Below are 21,176 nucleotides of genomic sequence, written 5' to 3' on the forward strand. Positions count from 1 at the left end.
TGCATTCGAGATTGCAGATAATCCGCTCCTTTGTTAATCTGCCTTCGTCTTTAAGCATCATCTCTTTGTCTGAACCCAAGATTCCGACCGAGTTCAAGATAAGCACATCACCGCAAGCGGTTCTGCCCACTTCTCCGACTCCTTCCTCAACGTGCCACTCCTCCCACTTCCCCTTTCCACACGTGTCCACGCACACTAGTTACCACCTTTCTTATAATAGCTCTCTCTCTCTCTTCTCCCTTCCTCGTGCAAAAGCTAGCTGAGGAGGAGGAGAAGAAAAGAGATCGATTTCTATCCCAATCCATACTATTAATCCAACCATGCCGCCTCGCCGATTCGCTGTCGGACGGACCGAGGAAGCCGTCCACCCTGACTCCATCCGCGCGGCGCTCTCCGAGTTCATCGCCACCGCCATCTTCGTCTTCGCCGCGGAAGGCTCCGTCCTGGCTCTCGGTATATACCATTAAAGTTTCTCCTAATTTGTGAGCTCATGCATGTCTATTATAATAACAATATTGGAACATGCATGCATGTACGCACGCATGCTACAGAGAAGCTCTACAAGGACACGTCCACCGCCGGCGGTCTCGTGGTAGTCGCCCTCGCGCACGCGCTAGCGCTTTTCGTCGCGGTGGCGGTGGCCATTAACATATCCGGCGGCCATGTCAACCCCGCCGTCACGTTTGGCGCGCTCGTCGGCGGTCGGATTTCCCTAATCCGCGCCTTTTTGTATTGGATCGCGCAGCTCCTCGGTGCAGTGGTTGCAGCTCTCCTCCTAAGGCTAACAACCGGAGGGATGGTAAGTGTCGCAATCTCCACTTTCGAGCTTTATATATATATATACACATTATTCCACTTGCGGATGATATGTATTGTTATTGGTCCGTTATTCTATTATCTAACTCGCACATGCAATACGATTGAGCTACAAATTTTAACATGCAGCGTCCGCCGGGCTTCTCCCTCGCTTCCGGAGTCAGTGAGCTGCACGCCGTCGTCCTCGAGATCGTCATGACCTTCGGACTCGTTTACACCGTGTACGCAACCGCGATCGACCCGAAGAGGGGGCAGCTCGGGACGATCGCGCCGCTCGCCATCGGGTTCGTCCTCGGGGCCAACATCCTCGCCGGGGCGCCGTTCGACGGGGCGGCGATGAACCCGGCGAGGGCGTTCGGGCCAGCGCTGGTCGGTTGGCGGTGGAGGCACCACTGGCTCTATTGGGTGGGCCCGTTTGTCGGGGGTGGGATCGCCGGGGCGATCTATGAGTTCCTTGTGATCCCTGCGGAGACTACTCCGTTAGCGCACCAGCCTTTGGCACCCGAAGATTACTGAAACTTTTGGTTGGAATAAATGTCCAGTGTTTGTTAATTTCCTTCGTAATCTTTGTTGTGTGTTTGGAGACTGCTCTATATTATATATATATATATATATATATATATATATATAAATAGAGAGAGAGAGAGAGAGAGAGAGCTCTGTTTGTGGTGTTAATGTTCATTTCCGATCGTAAAACAAATAAGCTTATAGTGCAAACCTATGCAGTTATTTTCCTCATCTTACGCTTGTACTAATATATGGACCTTTATAAGTTTTAATTAATTTGAAAAGGGAAATCAATGCGATCTTTAGAGCGAATGTTCGTATATTTCTGCACCGAATTCCAACAATTAAATTCGAGCTTACAATAATATGCATGTACTCATATCCATTAGAGGATCTAAATCAAAATAAAGTACTTTAATCCGCGTCCTTAAGTTGGTGAGTGTTCGCTGGCTAGTCGTAGGATGCAGGACTAATTGGAATTTTCACAATAGGAGGTTTCTGAATACTGATAATTAAGGAAGAATGTGAACTGTGTAGCCCACAAGAGGGCAGAGAGATAGAATCTGCTAGAGGCAGGACCTCTATAATTATACCTCGGCTGTGGAAGATGGGAATTTCTAATGAAATAAAAGCTTATGCATAGATTGTCTACAGTAATAGAATCTCGACAAGAGATTATTTGACTAGGAAAAAATAGTTTAGAACTAACTGTTGTAGTTTTTGTAGCAAGGAGGAAGTGATCTGAGACTAATTGTTGTAGTTCCTGCAGTAAAGAGGAAAGTGTAAGGCATTTCTTTTAAAGTGCAGATATGCAAAAGAGCTCTTACAGATGGCAATAGGTTCCATCCTTGTGTATAGGAGATTATTGAATTCGAAGATGATTAATTACATTAGTTTGGTGGTTGTTTGGAGGTGTGCAGTGACAATTCTCATGTCTTCTTTTGTTATCTGTTTTAATGTGGAGTAGCTGAATGAACAGAGAGAGTAAATGGCTTTTCTAAATAGAGAACAAAATCCACGTTCATCAAGAAATAGTCAAACTGGATGGGCTCGGATATCCAAACTACTTTTCCACTGCTACGTGATCTCACCGGTCGGTGGCTATGGATAGAATCCGTTACATGAATTAAAAGAAGAGATGGGAAGATTAGGCTTTAACTTTGCTTTTTGTTTTTTGTTTTTTTTTTTAAATCAACTACGACGTAAAGAGATGCAGTTTGATGTGAATAAAAAACTTGCCGAAACCACAAGATATCATAGAATCCATATCCACAGCTGTAAAGTTGCCCTGGCTAAAGGTTGGAAGTAATTCCTATCCAGGAGTTAGTATTTAAAAGGTTGCATTGGAGCTTCAGGAGTACTACCTGAAGGGAAGAGAAAGGAAGAGATGAGGAAGGACATTTTGTTGCATGGCATGGTTTTGTTACTTTTTCTTGGCTCATGGATGAGGGTGGAGGCGAGGAGGATGGTGGCCGCCGACGATGATGACCGGAGGAGTTTGCTTGACAATGGGCTTGGTTTGACACCTCAAATGGGGCAAGTACTCTTCTTTTATTATCTTGTTCACCATAGATAGAATGGATAGAATAAATAACAAGATAGTTTGTGAAAATTGCAGATGGAATAGCTGGAATTATTTTGCTTGCAGTCTCAATGAAACAATTATCAAAGAAACAGGTAAAAGATTGATTTACTCTCTAACTTCTACAGAAGGATTTATACTTTAACTTTATATATGTATGATGTATATTTGTCTTTTAATTATTTTTTATAGTTGTGCTAAAGATTTGTTATTGATTCTATAACAGCTGATGCACTGGTGTCTACTGGTCTTGCAAAGCATGGATATGAGTATGTGAACTTAGGTACTCCTTTCTTTGCCATTCTACTCTGTTTATATATACATACAGGAAGGAGAGATGAGAGTGTTGAATAAAATAAGAGATAAAAAATAACTAGAAAGAGAGGAAGAAGCTAAGAATGAAGAAAGATAAAACTTGTTGCACTTAGCTCTCAGTGAGTTCAGAATTTCATTTACTAAGTGTACACAACTTGGTCATTTTTATATTGAGCAGCTAATGGAAATTTCACCTTCTTAATGACGCAGATGATTGCTGGGCAAACTATAATCGCACATTAAAGGTAATTCAAGTAATTTAGAAAATTACATGAAAGTGAGAGATATATAAACAACTGTATGAAACTTTCAGGGAGAGCTACTTGGAAATGAGATGACATTTCCATCAGGAATAAAAGCCCTTGCAGATTATGTCCATAGCAAGGGGCTTAAGCTAGGAATATATTCCTCTGCTGGGTAAGTATCCTACTTTAAGCAATCATATTCTTCGTTTTGAGCAGTCCTTAGAAATTATGGCATAATAATTATAAATAAGGTGGAATAAATTGATTGTTTGTCATTCTTAGGTTCCGAACCTGTAGCAATAGGATGCCAGGATCACTTGGTTATGAAGACATAGATGCTGAAACCTTTGCATCATGGGTAAGAATGTGAAAAACTTTCTGAGTACTTCCATTCGAATTCTTATAGTTAGATTAAGTGTAACCATGTTTGTATATTAGGCAGAGCACTTCATTTTGAACTTAATGAATGCAGGGTGTTGATTATTTGAAGTACGACAACTGCTACACTGATGGTTCAAATGAAACTGTGAGGTAATCTTTAGGTTTCGATGATATAAGTTATCGTCGCGGTACTAAAATTATCATTATATAACTGTTATGTAGGTTTGGAAAAATGTCTCAATCTCTAAGGCAGGCAGGGCGCCAAATCTTTTACTCTCTGTGTGAATGGTAAAGCAATATTTGCATGGCTACTTCTTGTCTTCAGCATTCTCTTGATATTTTTCTATTAGGATGACCAAATTTGGTATGGAATTTTAGGGGGTATGAGGATCCAGCAACATGGGGTGATATGGTAGGGAATAGTTGGAGAACAACTGGTGACATCAATGATACATGGACTAGGTATGTCTCATGTTTGATTGAAACAAAGAAGAAGCTAAAAAACTACGATGCACAAATTGCTGTGGGATAAGATGACTTGGTAGTGTGGAATCTCATGCAGTATCTTTCATTTCATTTTCTGTAAAGTTTAACTTGCATAGGATCACATATCTGTTGCAGTATGCTCTGGAATATTGATCAGAATGAAGTTTACGCCGAATATGCGAAACCTGGTGGTTGGAATGGTAACAGGCAACAAAAGTTGGCTGCTTTTTTAACAGCTTGAGGCATAAATCTTGTAACACCATACTCTGTACTCTAGAAAGAATTCTATGACCATGTATTGTTCCCTTTTCAGATCCTGACATGCTAGAGATTGGAAATGGAGGAATGACAAAAGATGAATATGTTGTACACTTCAGCCTGTGGGCTGTTTCAAAGGTAAATTTACACCTTTATACAGTTATCGTAAATTGTTTACATCCACCAACAAGTTGCATCACCTTAGTTATATATTTCGTTGTAATTCTGTAGGCTCCTCTTATAATTGGTTGCGATGTACGAAACATGACGAAAGAGACTTACGACATCCTTACCAACGATGAAGTTATTGCGATAAATCAAGGTCAGAAAATTCAGAGTTCATCCTACATACTGATACTGAACCGCGCTAATAACAATTTCTCATTCTTCTGAAATGCCATTTGTAATGCATGGACAGATCCTATCGGTATTCAAGCGAAGAAAGTAAAGAAAGATGGAGATCTTGAGGTGTAAAACTTCTTCTATGTACTGAATTCAGAAAGCTTTTCATTCACTGTATGAATTGGCCATCAAGTTGGATGCTTCTGCAGGTATGGGCTGGACCTCTATCCGAAGAGAGGACAGTAGTCCTTCTATTAAACCGAGCAGCTACAAAATCGAGCACGATTACAGCTCACTGGGAAGAAATTGGAATTCCTCCAAACACAACTGTGGAAGCAAGAGATCTTTGGAAGGTAAATATGTACTGTTTATATTGATTCATTCATTCTCAGGCCAGAAATTAGCAACTCAGCATTGATGAGTTGCTGATGTCTACAATGTTTCCTAGATCACCTTGGCAATCTATTAACTATTTTGTTTTCAAAGAAATCAATGCATTTTATGCACATCTTACAACTGTATGATTGAAAATTTGTAACCTTTTCTTTTGCTTCCCTGCAGCACAAGACACTGAAGGAGAAGCTAACAGGAGAGCTGACAGTCACTGTCAGACCCCATTCATGCAGGCTGTTTATGTTACAACCAAAGTAGATCATCACAGAAGGACTTGGATCATAGGAAACAAACAAAAAGAAAAAGGAAATAGTTTCTCTCTGTCTTTTGGTACTTAATTTCTATTAAAGATGAATCAGTTGAATGTTGTTACAACTCTGTCAATGACTTTTAATATATATATATATATATATATATATTCAAAATAGTATATAACTAATTTTAAACAGACATTCTTGGTATGTTATATAATCTAAGTTATTTTAATCCATGATTTATTCAAACCCTCTCCATTTTAATGGCAACTGTGATATTATGAAAAATGCATTAATAAAGAAGTTTCTAGAAGTAACTTCAGACAATTAATTAGGTTAAATGTATTTTATTTTCTTATATTGTAGAATAAAATTACTTTACCCCCCTTGAATTCACCTTGATGTAATTTTAACTAAGTTGTGTCCGAAGTTAGTAAGATATAAATGTATTTTACCCAATGTAATTTATTAAAAAGAAGGGTGTGAAATGAAATGAATATTCTAAATTTCTATTAGATGGCATGGCACACGTTTACTTTCCCCGATTTCCCACCGACACCATAAGCAAGAGCCAAAAGCTTTTTCCAATTCATGGACCCATCCGCTTCGAAATCCGCGCCACCGCCATTCGAGACCCAAATCGTCACCTCCACCTCCTCCCCGGAGTTCTCCCTCCTCCGCCATGCCCTCCTCCACTCCTCCGTCGTCGCCCTCGACGCCGAGTGGAAGCCCCAACGTAGCCGCCGCCTCCGCCGCCCTCAGACCACTGGAGACGGCGATGGCGCCGCTACCCCGCCGTCGTTCCCCGCCGTGACCCTTCTCCAGATCGCCTGCCGGATCCGGCCGGTGGCGTCTGATCAGGCGGTCGTTGTCGGCGGCTCCTCACCGGTGTTCCTCGTGGATCTCATATCCGTTCCCCTCGCCGAACTCTGGGTGCTGTTAAGAGAGCTGTTCGAGTCGCCTGAGGTGCTCAAGCTTGGGTTCAGGTTTAAGCAGGACCTCGTCTATCTCTCCTCCACCTTCGCGTCACAAGGTTGCGGTTCTGGTTTCGAGAGGGTAATTAATCTTTTCTTTCGTTTCTATTGGGGTTTGAATATGTTGAGACCTTGAGACCTATGAATTTCTTGGTACATGATTTGAATGAAGAAGTTATCTGACCTAGTTTGTTGATTACAAACATCACCTATGGACTCGTTTATTTGTCGGACAATGATAACGAGTCGGATCTTAAATAATTAAATGTGGATTGTGCAAGTAAAGAGTTTCTCTAGTTAAACGTGGAAAAAGACTGCATTCTATTGCCTTTACTAGTGATAATGTTGTAAATACTTGCAAATTCTTTTTTGGGACCTGTATCTATAGGTTTTCTTTGTTTTTCAAGTATGTGGGCGTTATGCATCCCTATTCCGTATATATACATACCAATGTGCACAAGTGTTTTTTTTTTTTTTTTGTTTGTTTTCTTTCCTTTTGAACGCGTATGATTTACCTGGAAGATTCCTAAGATTGTTTGAGCCTTTAAAGTCCTCGACTTGCTAAATTCCTTCCAAATAATTATGCTAGTTAATAGTTCAGATTTATCCCATGGTTTACTCACCTTAACGGATCAATTGGACCTAATTCAACCAAAACCAATGTTATTCTGATTAGATTGGTTTATAATTAGATGGGAGACGCCTATGTATGATTGGATGGATCTCTCATAGATTGCTTGGACTTGGGTTAGTCTTTAACTCAACCAACTATGCCTGTGCTTGAGTGTTGATGCATGAGAATAATTTGCTGACAGGGAGAAAGCAAATTTACAGATAACATGATGTCAAAATGATCAACTAGAAAATGAAAGTGTTAATATATGAGTAAATTGAGGATTTGGTGATGGGGAGGAAAAACAAGAGATCTGATTTACTTTATGCTATCTTAAAACGCTAGCTTGAGAAGAACTTACTGAATTTACTAGTAGTTTGATACACTTTTTCTGACTTGATGATTAAAATAGATTAATGTCCGAGGGGAAGCTTCACTAAATAAATCTTGTTAATAATGTTATATAAAACATGAAAGAGGAAAAAACATTATGTAGAATGTGGTCGAGAACTCAGAGGATGTAACATAAGATTGAAGGAAACTAATATAATGTGTGAACAAATTGAAAAAAAAAAGGAGAGGAGAATCAAGAAGATGTTAACGCTGTACTAAGATGAGATGACTTTTGGTTTAAAAAAGAAGGTCAAATGCCGGCTTGACTTTGGAGCCTTGCTTGACAATTTGCACCATGGAAATCCAAATATCAAAAGAACAAGAAGATTTTACCTGGTGGGTTTGAGTTCTGTTGCTATGTCTTAACTGTTTTCTGAATTTACTTTATCATTTCTCATCCATAGCCATTGGCAATGCAATTGCATGTAATAAGTAATAACATTTGCCTTGGTTAACTATTGACATCCTTTTATTTGTAGAAGTGGGCATAACCTGAATAAATTATAGCATCTACTGTTTCTTTTTTATTTCTTTGCTAATTGATGTTTGAGGTATCTATTTTCTTCTAGTATAAACAAAATTTTGTATTAGGCTAATCTGCTATCAGAGTAGACAGTAATTTACCAAGTACCTGTATATGACCTTCCATTGACTCATTAATCATTTCTTTTAGTTTGTTACTTGAGTGGAACTTGGAATGGAACTTTTTAAACAAAATATTTTATATCATGATATTTTCCTTATTTCCTATACAAATGTGATAACTTTTGGGATGATGTTCTAAGATTTTGTCTATCAGGTGGAGCCCTTCTTAGATATTACCAACATTTACCATCATCTAAAGAATCAAAGTTTAGGGAAAAAGCTTTCAAGGGAGACTAAAAGCTTGGCGACTATTTGTGAGGAATTGCTAAACATTTCTCTATCTAAGGTGCAGTTACTTTCACTTGTCCTTTTTTATAATAAGCTTTTAAAAGGCTTTTACAATTTAAATTTCGTTAGTCCTCTTTATAGAACAACAATTCATAATAAGAAGAAACTGACCTCTAGAATGGTCGACTTTAAACTTCATTTTAACTTGGATTGTACCATGTTGGGTTATCCATATTTTGTGCTATGCTAGGACCTTTCCAATGTGACCAAGTTTTAGAGTATCGAGATATGTCTGCCCAAAAAATGATACATATCAGCCCATATCAAATATATCAACCGATACGGTATCAGATTATATTTTATTTATGTAAAATTTGAAAAAAGATTTAAAAATACAGGATTTTTTTTTTTTGCGAAGTTAGAAAAGCGAAAGTTATAAGAAAATAAAAATTGCTCATATATAAAGCTTAAATCTAAAAAAATACTCATCCAAACTTATGATAAATTTTGAGCTGAATTTAATAAATTTCTGTGCTTGTATATTATTACTATGAAAATGAGATGAAGAAAAGAATCTCTCTTTTCATTATTGTTTTGCAACAATAAAGTTGGAGACTTAAAGAATGAGAGAGAGAGAAATTAAAGGGGAAAAAGAAAACATTCATCCGAGTTCACTAGAGTGTGAAGTAGTCGGAGGCGCTCGGTGAAGTGAAAGGAGATTGTATGCGTGTGTATAAGAGAGAGAGTAAAAGTTGAAAAACTAAAACAAAAAAAAATTGGGGACATCAATTACTGGTGTCCTCTAGGTCGGATCCATTTTAGATCCTAACCGGATTGAAAAAAAAATCAATTTTGGTCAGTTTCAATCAATATGATCTATCCTCATCCACCATTACAGCCAATATAGTTGAAACTAACCGATGCTAGACCAAAACTAGTCACTTCATTTGGTATAGCTAATTTTGATCCATTTCAGCGTGGTCAGTCTTAGGATCAACTGAAATTATGATTTGTGGTGTGGACCAAACTGCTCAACACTTAAATCATCATGATAGGAGAAATTGTATTGCTCTCTAATTTCATTTTCATGGAGGCAAAAATGTTTACCAAATTGTTTTAGATTATGATATTTAGGGTATTACAATCTTGTATGGATTTGTCTTTCGTTAAGGCATGATATATATTATTTTTCCGTTATCTAGTAGCTCTAGTTCTTATTAAATTGATTATCTAACATGGTGTAAGTCTCAAATTTTCTAAGATCAAAAGTTTAAACCTTGTCCAATGATTAATCCCTGTTCTCTATTATCTATTTTGGTACAATGTGGGGTTGTCATCCTCTTGTCTATCATTTTATACATTCGGTGCATAATGGGCCATATGTGAGGGGTGTGTTAAGGCATAATATAAATTGTTGGTATGTTATCTAACAATTGAAGCATTTGGATCAATTGGTTATCTATCATGATAATATTGTTATTGTTATTCTCCTTAAAATGGTCATAATTACCACTGCTATGAGGCAACAGATTGTCATATGGAGTTTATTTTCAGGAACTCCAATGTAGCGACTGGTCATGCCGTCCTTTAAGTGAAGAGCAGATATTATATGCTGCAGCTGATGCATATTACTTGCTACAAGTATTTACTGTTTTTCAGCAAAAAGTTATTACTGAAGAAGGTATGTTCTTTGGTAGTGAAGTTTTTCATTGTAATCATTTTATTTATTATTCCCTTCTTTTTCTTCAATCTTGTGCTTTGAAATTTTTGTGAAATTCTTCACAGTTAGATAAATCTTAAAAATGGTACTTTCATAACGAAATGATATTTCTATTCTGTGCTGAACTTCATTATAAATCTTTATAAATGTCCATGGATAGAAAACATTTGACAAAGGTCAAATGAGTTCAGTTCGCAAGGGTGTGTGTGCAATTTCAACATCTAATGGTTGTTGACCTCCATTCGCTGCACCTTGGCTCACACTGGTTCAGAGACAATTATTTCTCCAAGTTTTTTATTGGTATTGTGAAAGAAAATTGCAAGCAGATTGGATATACTTTCCTGACTGTTTGGGGGGCTTTCAATATTGTAAACCGCTACAACCTGTAGTAAGAGCAAGGTCACGAAATTTAAGAGCCTAGTTGATGTTTAGAGCATGTCAGTGAATTTCTGGAGCTATTTTTAGGTGTACTTGTAAGATGACAAGGTCATTTAAGCACACTTAGTTCCATATCATACGATCTTTTAGTGCTAGTTGATTTCTTTGTTTCCTTTGAATTTCATGTCTACTTTAATTGGAAGTATAAGAATCTCTATGTTTCCTTGGCACCTCCGGAACTTTTTGTATCTAGGCATCTGAATGCCCAAGGCTTGCTGAAAAGGTTGTTCGAGATTTCATCATATATTAGCTTCAGAACTTTAAGAAATTCTGAGTATTTCATCGGGTCTGCATGCAGATGCTATTTCTGTGAGAACATATGAACTGAAACATTCAGTGGTTCTGAGCTGTTTACTGGAAACACAGGGACGGGGAGGTGACAGTACTGCCTATATTCTTTCTTACAACCAGATTAGGTGCTGGTAGATTTAACCGTCCTATGGTCATCTATTCTGCAGATTAAACATTACTATGTATTCATCTTCAGTGCCTAAGATTGAATAGGAACGGTTTTTTATCAGTTAATGATCAACTATTGATTGACATGATTTCAATGGTATTCTAAGTATGATACATGTCAGAACTCAGAACTTAGAGTAATAGCTATACACATTATTCAGTAATGGTAGAAGAGTCAAGATGGTTTGGTTGTGGATGTTAAACTTAAATATATCCGTGAGACACTGTTGCTCATGAAATAATATAACTTTCTATTTTCTCCTTTTCACTCGTTTTAGTAACTTCCAGCTTGACAAAATTTGTCAATCTTGGTCTTTTTTACTTCTGCTTTTAAAATGATTTCATCCCTTGTGAATTGATTATTTTGGTTACTTTGTAGTTCTTGGTGATTATTTCAGGAAAATGTTTATCCAACTGTGGAGAGCTGAATCCATCTATTCTGTCTGTTGAGCCGGATGAAATGAACGAAGAACCAAACCTCTTAGATAATGGTTTATGTATTACTTCTTCTGAAGTAAATGATATGGTAAATTCATCCATTTCTGATAAAAATATTTTAAGTCATTGTACAATAGACTCATACTCATGTGGAGGCACTCTAGCCTTTGATGATTGCATCACAAGCATTGTCGGGGAGTATGGTGAGAAGATTCTATTGGAGGAGTCGGACAAAAAGCCCAGATCCTCGAGGCGAAAAGGAAAACAACAGTCACTGGTCGATCCAAATTGCAAGGTGCAGTTGCACTTCAATAGTGACTGGCAGGGTCCTCCACCATGGGATCCTTCTGTTGGTGGGGATGGATATCCAAAGTTTTTATGTGATGTGATGGTAAGATTTCTCTTCATCCATGTTATGTAGTTGCTTCCTAGCTGCTTATTTTTGCTTGAGTCAACATACATGGCTTTGTAATAAGGTGTATCCTAAGATTCATGCAAGCATTGTGTATCACTAGATAATTGCAAATATTCACTTTTCATATTTGAAACTAGATTATTGATATTTGAGTATTTGACAATTGACAGAATGTGAACTCAATTGTATATCTTGCAATCATGGGTCAGCATGAACTTCTTTACATCCTTAGTTGCATCATTCATTTGTCTGATGGCCTTTTCCAATTTTTGACGGTGGAAAGTACTCATCTATTTGTTTCTATTTCATATATGGTTGAATAAAAGTACAATTACATGTATAATTGGATTTGTACAGGTCGAAGGTTTGGCAAAGCATTTGCGGTGTGTTGGAATTGATGCTGCTATTCCATTTGTGAAAAAACCTGAACCGAGGTTGATGATCTAAATCTATTGACTTAATTTTTCTATAAGAGAAAAAAAAAATGTACCTATTTTTTTTAAACTAAAAGTTATTTATTGTTTTTAGGCAATTACTCAATCAAGCATACAAGGAGAAAAGGATACTTCTCACACGTGATGTGAAACTATTGAAACATCAGTACTTAATAAGGAATCAAGTATATAAAGTGAGGAGTCTGCTGAAGAATGACCAACTGCTTGAGGTACTTATAATGGTTTGCTAGATATTTCTTGAACCTGTCATCAACTTTCAAGCTAATTGTTGCTAACTGGAATATGATATACATTGGTTAAGATTAAAAGTAATCCATTTTCTTATGCTCAACTTGTTACTACTTACTAGATGTAGTATTTTAAGTTTTGATTTTGTTATGGAGTGCATGTTGACATAACGGATAACAAATTAGAAGCATATAATTATGCAGTTTGTTTAATGAGTAAGAAATCGTTCATACATCTTCTCCAGGTATGCAAGTCTTCAAAGACATTTCCCCCATGTGTTTCTTCTGTAATTGTTTTGCTACTAAGCTAATTTATAGTACTTATAATATGGTCGCTTTCTCATGATACATAAACATGTGGGAGTAATGTAATGTGTTATAGGAGGAGATGTGGTTGATGAAACAGTGGTAGGATATTGACTAGCTTTGTTGGTGGTGATTTCAATGCCATAGGTATATCTTTGATAGAAAAGAAAAGAGGGGATGGCAAGAAAGAAGCACTTTCAATAAAGTGATAAATGATCTAGAGTTGGTAGAGCTGAAAATGACCAGAAGGAAATTCAGTTGGACCAATATGAGAGAACAGCTAGTTCCGGCTCTTTTGGACATAATTTTTGTTACTACTGATTGGGAAAGTAGGTTTACCCTAACCAAAGTCACTGCCTTACCTTGAGTCTATTCTGATTATGTGCCTTTATTGGTAATTTAAGTTCTAAGAATATTAAAAAACAATATTTCTAGGTTAGAGCTTTATTGTTTTGCCAAAAATAATTTTGATGGGTTGGTGAGAAAGTGGTGGAATTATTTTGTGGAAAGAATGTCTGATATGGATAATTGGACAACTAGAATCAAGAATGTGAGGCAAGGGTTGAGAAGGTGGAGCAAAAATAATAAAAAGATAGATCGGGCTAAAAGAGGCATCTGCTTGAGACATTAATAAGTTGGATCTTTGGGGGAAGAAGGGAACTTAACTGTTGAGAAATTGAATGCTAGAGGGGGGTCTGATCTCTAAGCTTACTCAATTCTATAAGGAGGAGGAGCTGCTGTGACAGCAGAAATCCAGACAGAATTAGCTATTGTAGGATGATATGAATACACCTTATTTCCTTCCACGCCATTGCCAATGGCAAGAAAAGGAGAAACAAGATCAGTTCTTTATTGATTGATGGAGAGTAGGTGGGGGTGATGATAACTATTAAAAAATCATATTATTGACCATTATGAAAACCTGTTCGATAAGATGCATGAAGAAAGCTAGGATTTTAAGTTGGGAGAAGAGAAGGCTCAACTATTGAGTGTGCCTTTTACAGAGAAGGAGGTGTATAAGGCGATTCATGAGATGGTTGAGAACAAAGCACTGGGACTTGATGATTTTAGTATGAAGTTTTATCACCATTTTTGTTATCTATTTAAGAATGAGTTGATAAAATTTTTAGGAGTTATATAATGGATAGTCCTAATTCTAAAAAAAATTGGGAGCTGAAAGACTTGAGGATTTTAGACTGATCAACCTTTTAAAACTGTAACTATAAGATTGTGACGAAGGGGTATATTTTGAATAGTATGGTCTGTGCCCATGAAATTGTTATAGGGATAAGGAAGAAAAGGAAGAAGGGATATTGTTGAAGCTTGATTTCGAAAAGGCTTATAAATGTGAGATGGGATTTCTTAGCTGATATACTAAAGTGGAGAGAATTGCGAGATAATTGGGCCCATTGTGCAGTTAGTTTCGACGAGTTTCTCTGTTGTTTTAATTAATGAGGAGCTTGTCTAGTACTTCAAATATAGAAAAGGGCTACGACAAGAGGATCCTTTGTCATTTTATTTATTTTTATTCGTGATTGATAATTTAAATAGAATGATCGAGCAAACTAAAGCTAATAGGATATTAACTGGCTTGGGTTTAGAGATAAAAGGATAATAAATATGTAATATGCTGATACCTTGATTTTTTTTGCTGTGATCCTCCTTCGAAGCAACCCGTTTTAGTCCACAACCAATTTTGGACAGCAACTAAGACGGATCTTTTGAAAGACTTTTTGGAGGATTTAGTCATTGGATCGATGTGAGATTTTGATATGTTGTAGATCTAAAAGAGAGTTTTCCAACGAATCTAATATCTTGATATTGCATAGCTAGATAATGATATATCATCAGATAAGTGATGGAAGGTAAAAAAGGGCAGAGTTGCAGGATAAAGTTTAGAACTGGTTTTTAGGGTTCTGTGGATAGAGGCACGGCTTCTAAGTGTGGGATGGTGAAAGTAGGCCGGCAGTGATGGGGTGACATCGGTAAGGTAGATAGTAGTGAAGGGTTAGGGATGCTGGTGGTGTTGGGAGAGGATAAGGGCTAAGCTTGGGTAGAGAGAGAAATATCTACTACTCTTAAGGGAAGGGAGGGATAAAGAGAACTAGCCTTAGGTGGGTGATAGAGTTCAGGCAATGAGGAAGGAAGGCAGCTAGTGGAGCTCGAGCTGTCCTTGGGCGTCGCCGACCTCTAAAGGAGGGGGGCTAGGAGCAAGAGAGAGAGAGAGAGAGGGAAAGTTAGGGAGAGCTAGAGAGAAACTAGGCAAATGTCCAATAATCTTCTTTTGGGTGCTTACTACACTATTTGGTGGCTATCATAGAATCAAATTAGGTGGGCTCATGACCAAAGAGCCCAATTACATAGTGCAGAATTTAACATGGCTCACTCAACCAAATTAAGTGCAGAAAATAGCCATATAGGAATTAAAATAAAAGGACTCGATCTAACTAATTAGACCCTTCCAAGTCGGGTCATACCATTTTTTTCCCAAAGGCTGATGAAAAAGTAGGGACCTTAAAATTTATTTTCTACTGTTTTGAGGCAATTTCAGAGATGCAGATAAATTTTGAGAAGAGTTCCCTTATATATTTGTGGTCAAATATAAAGAAAGGGAAGAGGATGGCACATTTACTGAATTGTCAAATGGAAAAGTTGCCCATAAAATATTTTGGGTTACCTTTACATGGCAACAAGCTTAGGAAGTGTGATTGGACTCCCGGTTATTGATAAAATTGAGAAGAGATTGGCAATGTGGAAAATCTATATGAAAAAAGAATTTGGGGGTTTGGGAGTGACAGATCTTATTGATATGAATAGGGCTTTATTAGCAAAATGGTGGTGGATGTTATTTAATTCTAACGGTCATCTTTGGACTGAGGTGGTTAGGCAACGATATTATAGAAGGGCTAAGATTAGGCCTTCCATACTACTAATTTGGATAGAGTATTCTCTTTTTAGAAGGGTGTCTTACAAACAGTAAGTCTTTGAAGACTAGGATGAGTTGGACAGTGAGAAGTGGGAACAATGTGAAGTTTTGGATAGATACATGGCTGGGGGAATGCAGCTTGGCTATCTAGTTCAGTTACTTATTTGAGATTGTGTGGATCCAGATGCTACTCTAAAGGAGGTATGGGACGAAAATATATGGAACTTGCAATGCAGAAGGCAGTTGTCTAAGCAAAAAAAAGAAGAGTGCAAACTATGAAATACGCTGGTTGAGACCAGTGGTATCATTCTGTTAAATAATCCGGATATGCCACAGTGGAGATTGAATAACAATGAGATATACACTGATTGATCCTTATATAGGTTTCTGAATAATGGTGGTATTATGCTGAAAAGGTTTCCTGGGATATGGAAAATGAAAATTTCTCTTAAAGTGAGCTTTTTTTATGGCTGATGTGTTAGAATAAAATTTTAACGAGAGATAATTTGTTAAGGAAGGGGTGGATTGGCAGTGCCCAGTGTCTTTTGTTCTAAAGAGGAATCAGCAAATCAACTATTTTTTAACTGTTAATATGTGAAGAAGAATATAAATGAAGCCAGAAATCTCACGGGGATCACTTCTAACACAAGGCATGTGAAAGATTGGTTCCTAGGGGAATAATTTTGTCAGAAGAGAGACAATGACAAACTTGTATTAGTTTGGCTAGCTGCTCTGATTTAGAGTATTTGGATATAACAAAATAGCAGAATTTTAAATATTGTGGAAAGAAATGGGATGCTCAACAACATAGAATAACATCTTTGTTCTTATGCCAATGGGAGCAGATTGCAAAGAAGGCAAAGAAGATCATTTCTTGGCCAGTGGTGATTCAGGAAGACGATAAGTATCATCTAAACTCCTTGGAGTCGGCCTGGTGGTTCTGCAGCCTGAAGACATTATCTTTATTGTTTTGTTCACCATTTACTGATATGTTGTTTGGTTATTGTGGTGGTGGTGATAACTTTGCTTAGTGTGTTTTGGTTCTGAGATATTGGTGTTGGTTTATTTTTGAGATACCCCTTTAGGTTGGGTATTTTCTGCTTTTAATTCTATTTTTAGGGGGATCTGCTGTGACTGGAATTTGGTGGATGTTTCTATCAAATTCAATCTGTAAACTGTGTGAATGTTTTATAGTTTCAATGAAACAGGGCCTCGGCCTTTTGTCCCAAAAAAAAGAAGTATTTTGAAAGGTACATCATTGAAACTGAAGGCAGCATAGCAATATTTTTTTTTTCTAGGGAGCAATCTGAGTGTAATCAAATATAGGCTTTATGATTTGGAAACTTGATCTATTCTCTGATGAAAATATGGAGCATCGAGAAGAATATTTTACTTCTCAATCTTTGTTATGGGTTAAAGTTAACCAATTTTTTCTGCATGTTCAGTATGGTTATCGTTCCTTCTACATATACAAAGATGTAACCTGTTTGAGCTTCTTCTTGACAAGCTGTTTGACTTACCTTGAAATCTGATCCTTATGTAAGAAACTAACCAAGAAATAAGTTGCAGGGAATTATTTAGTTGCTTCCATCTAAAATAGGTCTGATCTGCCGGCTTCCGATTGGGTCCATTCAAAAACATTTCTGATTTCGAATTACAATGACAGATAGATTTTGAAGTACTGTTTTTAGAGCCATCAGTTTTTAGCATATGTCAAAACTTATGCTTTTACCATTGGCTTTTTTGGACTGGGCTCTTTATTATAGATTTTCCAGTCTCAATTCTACCTGAAGGTCATTGAATTGTTCATGTCCTGATTCATGACTGTTAAAAATCCAGTACTTATTTGACATTATTTGAGTAAGGTTTATACTTACTAGTTATTTCTACTTTTTGACCCCTCAGGAAATATGAGTTATGTATGTGCTGTCGCTGAGATCATGTTAAAATCAAATTTCTTGATTGGACTAGATCAAGTTATAAATTAATGAGCTAACAATGATATTTACAAAAATCTGCCAAAGCACATATGGTTTGAAGATATGCTGGTAGTAGCTTTAGTGTATCTTTCTTGGATTTCAATATTGTCTGTCTATAGTTTGATCACAATAAATATACTCTTAAAGGTTTCGAAGCTCTTTAAAAGCCTTGATGCTGTTGTGGTACGTGTATACGTATAATTAACATTAAAATACTTATGGCACTCAGCATGCCAAATTTAAGTTGATTTAACTGTTACAGGTGATTGAGACCTTCCAATTGAAGATCTCAGAGGAACAACTCATGTCAAGATGTACAAAATGCAATGGAAGCTTCATTCAAAAACCGTTAACTATTGAGGAAGCTATTGAAGCCTCAAAAGGATTTCAAATCATCCCTTCGTGCCTCTTTAACCGAAATTTGGAATTCTGGAAATGCACAGACTGCAACCAGCTCTACTGGGAGGTAATCGAACTAATCTTAGATATTTGTTTTCCCTTTGCTGTGGTTTTCTTTTCTTGCATGTACTCGTTAATTATTGTATCCATCTAGTCGTGGCAAAGGACAATCTTTTTTTTTTATATATATGCTACAGGCCTATAATTTAGTCAGAAATTCCAGCTTGCAAAGATGAAATTCCAGTTCTTTTTAGGTTTACATACACACCCTGAAATTGTTTCATGCTTTGAATATGTCCTGGAAGATAAGTATTTGCATATCAATTGAGATAATAATTTTAAACTTGGATTTTCCATTCTGCGTCAATTTAACTAGCTGAACTTTCCATTCTGTATAACTAGCTTGCTCCCATGAGATAAGTGACTTAATTGCACACCGAACAAACCTACTTGACTGAGTCAGATATTTGGTGGCTTTTATTTTCCTGTGCGAAGGGCAATCAAATTATCCTCTTTTTTTATCATCTTTTTTGGAAAATTCTTTTTCCATGGTTGATCGAGGAGAAAGACATCCAGCTGCTATATCCTGTGTCTTTCACCCAAGAAATTTAGCCAGAATTTCAAATTTCACCCAAAAGGCTCACTAGTTTGGCATTATTCTTTTGTCCCATTTATTTTATAGTTCTCGTGATTTGTGGCTGCTACATATATATTTTTCTAATGCTTCTTTGGGTATTAATACACTGCTCAATGACAGAAGACTCTTGTTCACAGGGGACCCAGTACCATAATGCAGTCCAAAAGTTTGTGTCAGTCTGTAAGCTTAATGACTGAGCCAGCTGAAAACCAAATTGATCAACTTTCGCAGATGCGTTCAAACAGTGGGAAACACAGTCAGCGATGCAAGCATGGTGATGACTTTCATCTAGAACTAAATTATGACTAATTCCTGTACATAATCTAGCGTGTTTCTGCGGATGTCAGTCACAGATGGGGACTCCGCATGTCTCTTTGTTGCACCTATATACTATATGTGAAGAAGGCAGCCACTAGGACTGTGTTTGACTGGTGGATTCTGTTCGATTGCAGAGTAAGAGACTCTTTCTTCTCTCTACTCATTATTCAATTTCGAGTGCTCTCAAGTTCTCTAACAACGCCACTGGAAAGGACCAAGAAGTACCATGCATATGCTTATGGGCTTATAGCGTACGTTTCTTGTTTTACTTTTCTCACCGTTGTGTAACTTTTGAGCACGGACGAAGAGAGATCCACCAACCGTGATTTGAATTGGTTAAGCTGACATTTTCTCCGAGAGTGGAAGGCAGCAAGTGCGTGTTCGGTAAGATACTGATCAGGATTCGGTTTGACTCTCTGATGGGGCCTTAGTAGGCTAACCAATTGGAGCAGAGCGGCATGGTGGTGGGAGACGAATGTGACAGTGGTGGTGGCCCAAATGCCTTCTCCTTGTCTTTATCTTTCTTGGTTTTTCTTTATATATGTCATTGTTTTTTGTTGTAGTTTAATCGAGCTGAGCCCAAATGAACTACGCGCACAGCAAACTAAGTTGTTCGTGTTAGTTGTTAACTTTTGTTATTAGAGAGTATCGCTTAGTATAAATAGATATAGTAGGTGAACTATTAACAACCCCAACCTTACAAATTTATTAAGCTGGAAATTCCATCTCATCGTATTAACTAACAGTGATGTTTCTCCTTTGAACCGAAGGAATTTACTAGCAGTAGAGATCCGGGGGAAGGGACTCGGAAAAATGGAGGACAAGCAAGCAGGAGAGGTCAATCTTGGTGACGTGTCAACTCACGGAAAAAAGAACAAGAAAAAGAAGAAGGGGAGAGAGATAAGATGGCGTGCAGTCCACGTCCGGTTGCCGCAGATTTAATGTCCTGAGCTTCCGGGAAGAAACCAAAATTCCTTTATTGATGCGTGACGCTGATATTATCGTCCATGTGTAGAATTTTCTAATCAGAGCGTAAGCACTTCGATTTGACTCACCTGCTGAATACAAGGCATCGTATCTTCTCGCGCCTTTCGTCTATCACCGTGATGGAGTCGCATGACAATGTTAAAAATATTCTAGGGTTATCTCTCTCTCTTTTTTTCTTTTTCTTTTTTTCTTCTTCTTCTTCTCGTGTTGTATTTATTTTTACCATTTGATTTGTTCTTATTTTCTCTGTGGTGCTGTTCGCTATTGTAATCGAATATAGAGAGAGCTTGTGTTAAAAAGAGTCTTTGCCTATTTCTCCACTCTTATTATGTATCAAGCCATCTCTATTAAACGAATAGAATACAAGGCATCCTCTACATTTTTTTTTTCCAATGTTCATCAGGCCACGAAAGTTATCCTAGACAAGTTTAAGCCTAATCGGAGAAATCTTCAGACTAACTCTACTCTCACATCCTCGGTGTAGACCAAATCCTTGAACTAAAATCCAGTTGAGGGCCAGGTCCTTCCTGGATATCCTACCTAATTTCAACATGTCCATATTCACAAAAGGGAAACGTTGTGGTGCTCTGTTTATGGACCATTTGACCATATATCCTGTTATTTTGTCTCTATTCATTGCATTCGATCAACTAAATCCTACGTGGCCTTAAACATTAATGAGCTATCAGCCTATCACTCACACACAAAAAAAGAAAAAAAAAGGTATCCATCCTTAGATTAATAAATACGTCCTGGAAACAATATCAGAATTTTTATGTCGCCAAAGATATACTTTTTCTTCCTAAATAAATACATTTTACTATTCAAAAATCTACTAATTGTACACAAAATATTACTATAACAGATAATGCTTTTATAAGTTAAGTACCTTGTAATTGATTAGAAAAATTGGCCCCGAAATTCAAAACTCCGAGTGCATTCGGGTTCTGTTGACCACCTTATCGAAAGAAGCGAAAAAAAAAAACTCTAATCTCGTTCATTTGAAAGTATTCGTATTCATTTTAATGGAATAACACGTG

At 37.3% G+C, this 21,176-nt stretch overlaps 3 protein-coding genes across 5 annotated transcripts; all 3 read left to right on the forward strand.

The window, feature by feature from the left end:
• Nucleotides 1-175: 175 nt before the first annotated feature.
• On the forward strand, nt 176-1,332 carry LOC140765805 (aquaporin TIP3-1). Its single transcript, XM_073105056.1, has 3 exons — nt 176-453; nt 552-799; nt 946-1,332. Exons 1-3 carry the CDS (start codon nt 321-323, stop codon nt 1,330-1,332), a joined length of 768 nt encoding a protein of 255 aa, XP_072961157.1. The 5' UTR covers nt 176-320.
• Nucleotides 1,333-2,699: 1,367 nt separating this feature from the next.
• On the forward strand, nt 2,700-5,702 carry LOC140764814 (alpha-galactosidase 1-like). The gene is made up of 15 exons (XM_073103597.1): nt 2,700-2,859; nt 2,942-3,000; nt 3,132-3,188; nt 3,431-3,465; nt 3,534-3,637; nt 3,748-3,823; nt 3,938-3,996; nt 4,069-4,134; nt 4,225-4,308; nt 4,468-4,532; nt 4,646-4,728; nt 4,822-4,912; nt 5,009-5,058; nt 5,142-5,285; nt 5,494-5,702. The coding sequence occupies exons 1-15, from the start codon at nt 2,711-2,713 to the stop codon at nt 5,581-5,583; spliced, it is 1,212 nt and encodes a 403-aa protein (XP_072959698.1). The 5' UTR covers nt 2,700-2,710; the 3' UTR covers nt 5,584-5,702.
• A 403-nt stretch (nt 5,703-6,105) lies between these two features.
• LOC140764813 (uncharacterized) lies at nt 6,106-20,470 on the forward strand. 3 transcript variants are annotated; one of them, XR_012105095.1, is made up of 9 exons: nt 6,106-6,635; nt 8,359-8,490; nt 9,987-10,113; nt 11,448-11,878; nt 12,260-12,336; nt 12,431-12,566; nt 18,058-18,261; nt 18,969-19,284; nt 19,920-20,470. XR_012105095.1 is itself a non-coding variant. In XM_073103595.1 (8 exons), exons 1-8 carry the CDS (start codon nt 6,171-6,173, stop codon nt 19,026-19,028), a joined length of 1,632 nt encoding a protein of 543 aa, XP_072959696.1. In that variant the 5' UTR covers nt 6,106-6,170; the 3' UTR covers nt 19,029-19,913. The 3 variants fall into 3 exon arrangements, 1 of the variants encoding a protein (XP_072959696.1); XR_012105096.1 differs by lacking the exon at nt 19,920-20,470 and having other exon boundaries at nt 18,969-19,105; nt 19,284-19,913; XM_073103595.1 differs by lacking the exon at nt 19,920-20,470 and having other exon boundaries at nt 18,969-19,913.
• Nucleotides 20,471-21,176: the final 706 nt, after the last annotated feature.

Source organism: Typha angustifolia, chromosome 8 (genome assembly GCF_048772165.1).
Source record: "Typha angustifolia cultivar Huaian chromosome 8, ASM4877216v1, whole genome shotgun sequence".
Classification (NCBI taxonomy): domain Eukaryota; kingdom Viridiplantae; phylum Streptophyta; class Magnoliopsida; order Poales; family Typhaceae; genus Typha; species Typha angustifolia.